Source organism: Fukomys damarensis, unplaced genomic scaffold, assembly GCF_012274545.1.
Source record: "Fukomys damarensis isolate Sample0158 unplaced genomic scaffold, DMR_v1.0_HiC HiC_scaffold_23, whole genome shotgun sequence".
Classification (NCBI taxonomy): domain Eukaryota; kingdom Metazoa; phylum Chordata; class Mammalia; order Rodentia; family Bathyergidae; genus Fukomys; species Fukomys damarensis.
In genome coordinates this window covers 47301495-47309537 of record NW_022900935.1, presented here as the reverse complement: position 1 = coordinate 47309537, position 8043 = coordinate 47301495, and the positions used below count along the sequence as shown (strand labels likewise).

Sequence of the window (8043 nt, the reverse complement as noted above, 5' to 3'; positions counted from 1 at the left end):
TTTTTTTTTTTTTTTTTTTTTTTTTTTTTTTGGTACTGGGGATTGAACTCAGGCCCTTGAGCTTGCAAGGCAGGCAGAGGAACCACTGAGCTAAATCCCGGGCCCTTCCTGATGATTTTTTTTAAATTGGGCAAATTTGGGGAAGAAGAGCAGAAACTAGAACCTGGGAATTCTGAATATAAGGTTCTGCACCGATCTTTCCTAGCATCTTGATCTCCTACTCTGCAAGAACATAACCCACATGGGGCTGGCCTGCCACCCGCAAGGACAATAAATGAAGATCTCAAGAAGGCCCCTTCACTTCACCCCCCACATTCGCATGGATTGTCATCCTTTATCCTCCCCTGTCAGGACCCCCAAGGTTCATGCCTCCCTTTTCTCATCCTCTCCAGCTTGACCGGGCGGGAGATCCTAACGTCCTTCCCAGGCCTGGGCACCGAGGTGGCCCCGACAGAGGGCAGTGCCCACCTGAAGCAGTGTGACCTGCTGAAACTGTCCCGCCGGCAGAAGCAGCTGTGCAGGCGGGAACCTGGCCTGGCTGAGACCCTGCGGGATGCAGCACACCTCGGCCTACTCGAGTGCCAGTTCCAGTGCCAGCAGGAGCGCTGGAACTGCAGCCTGGAGGGAAGGACTGGCCTGCTCAAGAGAGGTGGGAAGAGTGTTGGGGAGCATGGGGAGGGAGGAAGGAAGAGTCCACACTGCTCTTCTCCCCGGGCCCAGTCTTGAGTGAGAAGAGGCCTGGAGATTTGTGAAGATCTCTTGAAGGCTGTCCAAGGCCCAGCCTAAGAGTTGGGGGAGCAGATGAACAGGGAAGATACAGAAAGGAGGGGACATAAGCCACTCCGAAGATGAGGCCAAGGCCCTAGTAGCCTCCCGTATGCCTCCCATACACACTGAAGACAATGTGCAGGAACATGTAAGAATGGAGGCCACTAACAACCGGCCGAGATGCACAAGGTCAAATGATTCCTGTGTTCACCCGTCCTTTTGTCTCTCTGTTGCTTAAATTTGTTGACATTTCCTCCTTCCCCTCCCTTCCCCCTGCCTCCCTCCCTTGTTCCTGTGTCCCTTCAGGCTTCATCCACTCACCCACTGAGCTTACACAGAGGCTCTCGGTGAGCCAGGCACTATGCCAAATGCTGGAGGTACAGTGCTGAACTTGACGACCTGCACTCAGAAAGTGTACTGTCCGGGAGGGGAGAAAACAGGTCATTGTGTGGCCAGGTGGCTAGAAAGGGCTGTAATGGAAACTTTTACAAAAATGCGGTGAGAGTGACAGGAGCAGCCAGCCACCCTTTAGGCCAGCTGCTCTGCACAGCCGGAGAGGGTTGGAGCAGGACAAGTGGCCCCACCGGCACCCAGTATCTTGGGGAGCAGTGGGGAATCAGTGAGCCCATGAGAGGCCAGATTGGGCCACCGCCCAGCAATGGAAGCATAGCGATGGTCTTGGAAGATGCTGGGATGCCCAGTCCAGGGCAGGTCAGGCAGAAGACTCACGGCCACCTTGTCATTGGGCCACCTCCTCCGTGGATGGCAGAGAATGATGTCTGAGAGGCACTGGGAAGCAGAGGAAGCCCACAGTGCATCGCTTAAGGGACCAGAAACCTCAGAAATGGGTTAGTCCAACTTGTCACTCATGTACTTGGAATCAAGGTGGCTCTTTGGCCCCAGCTTGACCCCTTCCAGGTGCTCAAGCCTCTTCTATTTGCATCTCAGTTCTCTCTCTGCATCTCAGCTCTGTAATTGGAATCAGTGACTGCTGTTCTGCTTCCCTCTGGGAATCTGGGCACTGACTCCTCAGTGAATAAGGAAGTTCCCTTGAGTCGGAACAGCACCTGACAGGGGGACTTACCCAGAGATATGTTCTTGAGCTATAATGCCCTTGTCTGGCTTACCATGGTGCCCCCACCACCCCTCACGTCCTCAGAGGGAAGCAGAGAGCCTCTGAACTGCCTCTTTCTCCCTACTGGCACCCTGGTGCCTGGCACAGGTTTCAAGGAGACAGCCTTCCTGTATGCAGTGTCCGCGGCTGCCCTCACCCATGCGCTGGCCCGGGCCTGCAGTGCTGGGCGAATGGAGCGCTGCACCTGCGATGACTCTCCAGGCCTAGAAAGCCGGCAGGCCTGGCAGTGGGGTGTGTGTGGCGACAACCTCAAGTACAGCACCAAGTTCCTGAACAACTTCCTGGGGCCCAAGAGAGGAAGCAAGGACCTGCGGGCTCGGGCTGACGCCCACAACACCTATGTGGGCATCAAGGTGAGTGTGTTCTCTGGATGCCCAAAACATTGCTCCTAGGCAAGGTGTAGAGATAGGGAGCAAGGTCTGTAGGAGGCTAGTACCCCATCTCAGCACACACACAGTCATCCCAGGATGAGCTTCATTCCGTCCACTGACATCCTCTGGGCATCTACTCTGGACCATTACTGTGCACCATAAGTACCGCGGAAGTAGGGAAAGGTCACAGCCTCTCTGATGGCTGGGTAGCAGTAGAACCAGGCTTGGGACATGCTTTGGTAAAGCAGGATCATGTTTGGAGGAGAGTGTCCACTCCAAGGATGAAGCCAACATTGTTCAGTAACTTTGATCAGAGCAACCTCTAACCTGTCAGAATTTTTTGAGTGGGAAGATAGAGGAGGTCCAGAAAGAACAGGGCCTTAGTTGAGGTCACAGCGAGTGCATAAACTGCTAGTAATAAGTATCTAGATCTCTTGGGGTAACTGGCTGGGAAAGGCCAGTGCTCCCGGGGGATCAAACCCAGGGGCTCTCTACCACTGAGCTGCATCCCCAGCCTTTTTATTTTTTTGAGACAGAGTCTTGCTAAATTGCCCAGGTTGTCCTCACACTTGTGATCCTCCTGCCTCAGGCTCCCTAGCAGCTGGGATTACAGGAATGTGCTGCAACACGCTACTGAAATTCATTAGGAAATGGAATTCTGTGTTTGTGTCCTAATCACTGAGTTGTGTAAATCAAGGCTGCTTAGCTATATTCAGTTTTGCTGGCTCAGTATTGCTGAAGAACCCTGGACCAAGGGGAGGAGCTAGGGGTGAGGTCTGGCTCATATTGTCCTCACCACAGTGTGCATTGCTGAGAACAATGGGAGCCTCTTGCTGGTTTGCCTGAAGATGCCTCGTGGGCCAGTGCAGGTCCTATGTGTTTCCCCCACAGGACCTTTCCTGTCTACTTCTCCTCCTCCTGCTGAGGTCCCACTGCCATGTTGGCACTCTGAGGCAGACCTCTGACCAGGTCTTCATCTGCATCTCCGCAGGCTGTGAAGAGTGGCCTCAGGACCACCTGCAAGTGCCACGGAGTGTCAGGATCCTGTGCTGTCCGCACCTGCTGGAAGCAGCTCTCCCCATTCCGTGAGACCGGCCGGGTGCTGAAGCTGCGCTACGACTCAGCTGTCAAGGTGTCCAGTGCCACCAACGAAGCTTTGGGCCACCTGGAGCTGTGGGCACCTGCCAAGCCAGGTGGCTCTGCCAAAGGCCTGGCACCCCGCCCGATTGACCTGGTCTACATGGAGGACTCCCCCAGCTTCTGCCGGCCCAGCAAGTATTCTCCAGGCACAGCTGGCAGGGTGTGCTCCCGGGAGACCAGCTGCAGCAGCCTGTGCTGTGGGCGTGGCTATGACACCCAGAGCCGCCTGGTGGCCTTCTCCTGCCACTGCCAGGTTCAGTGGTGCTGCTACGTGGAATGCCAGCAGTGCATGCAGCAGGAGCTTGTATATACCTGTAAGCGCTAGACACTGCATGGTGAGCTGGCCTGTGCTTCCAGGACCTTGGTGGCCCCGTGGAACAGGTATACACAATGTGTATGTGGACACTGATGGACCTGCCTGCACACGTGTGTGCCACTCCTCACTTTTCTGTCCCCACTCCATCCTTGGCCAGCCTCTTGCCTCCCATAATACTCAGCAAACTGAAGCAAAAGGTCCTGCCCTGAGTCCAAGGGTCTCCAAACTTTTTGAGGATTTGGAGCAGGAAAGCAGAGTAGAAAGTGATATGGAGGGAAACAAAGGAGACCTAGAGGAGGGCAGGAGTGAAGTTGTGCAGGGAAGGAGGGGTATCCTGCCATCTCCCATTCCTGGGATGCATGGCCTCGAGCCAGCAAGCCACTGGGATTATGCAGGAGAGACAGGGCCAGCTGGAAGCTGGGTAATCCAGTCCTCTAGCCTTGCTCAGATTGCAGTGTGAGCTCTGGGTGCCATACACCCACACTGCTCTGGAGGTGGTCCTAGGAGCTGTTTGGAGTGAGGGAATCTTTCTGGGTTTAGTGGAATCAAGTTAGATCCATGCTGGCAAGCCTCATGTCCTTGATTTGATTTTTTTTTTCAAAGCCAGCTGTACGGAGACCTCATTGTTGTCTCCATAGCTGAATTTCTCACAGCTATCCAGCTCTGTTCAGTGAGACTTCCAAGGCAGATGAGAAAGGTGGGACCGCTAGTCGCCAGAGTGGGACTCAAACAGTGTACCTGCGGTGGGGCAGGAAGACAGTGACTCCTTTCCATTTTCCCTGGTGGTCAAAGGAAACTGATGGCATCCCATAGGAGGGTAACAGTCACTTGGTGCCAGCTGGGATGCAGCAAGCTCAGTGTTTCAGCTTGCCCTGGAGTGTGTTCTACTGGCCCCCGTGCTGTGGTCCACCTGGGCTGCGAGGCCCCGAAGTTGCTGATGTTTATGTTGCTAAAGGACCCCCCGGACTCATGATCTGCGATTCGTGTTGCACGTCTGTTCTCACGACTGCTTGTCTAATTCAGGCTTTTGTCCTGGCAGAGTCTGCTAAGCCTGGCCCCTTGGCGGCCCTTTCATTTAGTAATAGCCCCTTGCTCGGGCTCCAATGTGAGGAATAGAAGTGACTTTGCTAACTAACTTCCAAGGCCCGGAGTAGAAGGAGGAGAGAACCTGTATCCACTCATAGGTGCATGCAGATGTCTGCACCACCAGGAGGGTTTCCAGGTAGAGGGTTTCCAGAGAGCAGTGCACATCTCTAGCCCAGGACAAAGATCTCGCAGGGGTCAGTTTGCTGGAGGCTGTGTGCTTCCCAAGAGCAGGGCTTGAGGCCAGCAGGGAGGAAGTGACCTCCTTTGGGAAACTTGTGGCTGCTTTGCTGGCCTACCGTGCCCTCTTGTACACTTCCTTTTTCCCTGAACCCAAGGCTGCTGACCCTCTGCTGAAACAGGAAATCCAGCATCAGCCGAGTGCACAGAACCCTTGGCAATTCCAGCTCCAGGAAGAAGGCCAGTGGCTGGGCCCAGTAGCCACCCTGAGACCTTCACAGCCAGAGGAGCCACCCTCTGGTGACTCAAGGCAGTCTGGGAGGGTTGGAAGGATCTTTGATGGCAGAGCCAAACTGACTTGATTCCCCTTGCCAGAATGACTTTGCTACCCTGGCAGCTGGCCCACCTCTTGGCAGAAGGAGAAAAAAGGGTTACAACCTGGTTTTCTAGTTTTGTTCTACTTCCCTCTGAGTGGAAACTTGTTCTCTGCCAGCCTGATCCATCTTGCAGCTCTGTGACTCCAACCCCGCTTCTACATTGGCTCAGCCCTGGGCTGCACTGGCAGAAAAAGGCACTTGGAAGCAGTGTGAGGCCAAAGGCATCCTGATCTGCTAACACTCCATCTGTACCCCAACTTTATGGCTGTTGGAGCTTGGTTGCATGAGGCTAAGGGGTGGACTCAGATGACCTAGGTCATAGCTGGCCACTAGCAGTGACACCCAGGTCACTGACCCTTCAGCTTGTGGAGATCTTCTTTGTCCAGCCATCCCTCTTCCTTTCTCTTCTTGCTTCCAGCTCTTTCTCTCCCTGTTACCCCTAAAGAGCCACCTTAGCCCTTCTGGGGCCCCTGGGAACAAGTGACCAATAACCCCTCATTCTGTAGCTTTAAGGGAAATGCTCACAGGGTATTTTTGTCTACCTCACATATATAGTTTTTAGGGCAAAGAGAATATTTATATAGCTAAGATATATGGGAAAATATTTATGTTATTTATATAGTTTCTCTTTCACAGGCAGCACATGTGGAGTTTGTGTTTCCCTCAGAAGCCCTCTGACTGGGGAAATGCAGCATAGCCTGATTGGGTCCCCCACTGAGCTAGATGCCAGAGGACGGGGGGAGGTCGCAATAGCTCAGGGTCCCATGATCTGTCTTGGAGCTGATGAGCATGCGTCTCCTCTGCGATGTGCCCTGCTGGCTTGATCTGGATCCTCCTTGCAAAGTATTTGTAGAGTCTCTGCTCCTCTGGGTCCCAGGCCCCCTTCTTTAGCTCTGGCAAAAGTGTTTTGCTCATAATAATAATAATGACAACAAGGATGACCACACCTGGCCTTTGTAAAGCATTTTTTCCCTTTTCAGAAACACTTCTAGCTCTTTAACCGCTTGACTTCTCCATTGTCCTTGGGAGGCGGTTGGGGCTACATCACTGTGCACATGTTTGAGATGAGGCCCAGAGATGGAGGTCTGTGCTCAAAGTCACACAGCGGGGGAATTGTTCCATCAATATTTACTGAACGTCTCCATGGATCTGGCCCTGGGGGATGTGACTTACCCTGAGCCTGGGAGCCAAAGCCTAAATACCAGCCCAAGCCCAGGGACTCCTTGAAAAACCAGTCCCACTGCTAAACTGGGCCATCGTTCCCAACTGGCTGCATCAAATCAGTGCAAGGGATAAGATGTATGGAGGCTGTCCAATTTGCCAAGGGGCCCCTGCCCCAGCCTTCCCCATTCATGCATGCTCTTGCCAGGCTGTCGTGGGCACACAGAGTCTGTCCCCTGCTCTAGTTAACCCCAGGTGCCCTGCAATCCTCTATTTTCTGGCAGACAGGTAGACAGATAAACTCATACTAACCCTGAAGTTTATTTCTTGCTTTCTAAAGTTTCCTTTCCCAACAAACATGAACTTCCGTTGCTTTTTGTCCCAGCACATTTTATGGTAGTTATCACTTGTTGAGTGCCCACCACATCCTTCTGTGATTATTTATTATGTTCCTATTGAATGCCAGGCACTCCCTCCCTGGGTGCTGGGGTACCACAGTGTATGAGACCAAGTGGGGATGACATCCTGGTGGTGGAAAGACAATTAGCCAATAAAAAACTACATGCCAATTATTTGTACTTATTTTGTGTTGATTTATTGCAATGACCCTGCACATTGGACACTGCCACCACCCAAAGTGGCTAAGAAAAGATAGGAAATTCCTAATTGCCATTAGCAAGAGGGTGTGCCAGATCTGAACACAGATCTCCTCGATTCCAAAGTGTGAAGTCTTTCCTCTCCACATGGTTGTGTCTCCTCGGGCGCAGGTGAAGCACGCAGAGGTTGCTCCACTTTATGGATTCTGGGTAAATTGAGGCCTAGAGGAAGGATATAATCCTATCTCAGGTGATGCATAGAAATCAGATTGGAGGCCTAGGGGATGTAGCTAAGCGGCACAGTGCCTGCCTGACAAGCAAGAGGTCCTGAGTTTGATCCCTGGTACACCCCCTAAAAAAGTCAGATTGGAACCTGGGTGTTCCCTGGAGTTAACAATTATTTCTAGAGCCCTTACCCTGTGGCGTAGTTTGATCCCTGGTACACCCCCTAAAAAAGTCAGATTGGAACCTGGGTGTTCCCTGGAGTTAATTATTTCTAGAGCCCTTACCCTGTGGCCAGTGATGTGAGACGGTCAGAAGTAGGATAGAGCAAAGTAGGGGTCTTCAGGGATTTGGGGCTGGCAGGAGAAACAAGGTGCTAGCATGCAATGGTTTAGGCCATTTACATGTCAACCCCAAGTCCCTCCTCCTGTCCCACTGCCTTCCCAGCATGCTCTGGGAAGCCACAGCTTCTGAGGGTCTGGGGCAAGGGATGATTTGCTGAAAAAGGATACCAGGCAGTGCTTATTTCCCAACCCATACCTGCCCTGCCCCAGCTCTGTGGCCCTGCTGGGCACCACATGATCTTACTTGGGAGGGAGGCAGTCCTGAGGTTATCTTCCTTCCTACCTTCATCACAGTCCTAACATGTTTCTGGGGCCCTGTGTCCCTGGGCCTGAACTCCAGCTTGTTCTGA

The 8043-nt window shown here is 52.9% G+C and overlaps 1 protein-coding gene across 2 annotated transcripts in view; it reads left to right on the top strand.

Annotated features, from left to right (window-relative positions):
* Wnt9b (Wnt family member 9B) overlaps positions 1 to 7094 on the top strand; it is an 18483-nt gene extending 11389 nt beyond the window's left edge. Inside the window, exons 2-4 of one of the 2 annotated variants that reach the window (XM_010637446.1) lie at positions 393 to 649; positions 1991 to 2256; positions 3266 to 7094. In XM_010637446.1, coding sequence (XP_010635748.1) covers positions 393 to 649; positions 1991 to 2256; positions 3266 to 3739 — 997 coding nt within the window. In that variant the 3' untranslated portion in view covers positions 3740 to 7094. The other variant, XM_019209492.1, reaches the window with a different exon arrangement.
* The last annotated feature ends 949 nt before the right edge of the window (positions 7095 to 8043 follow it).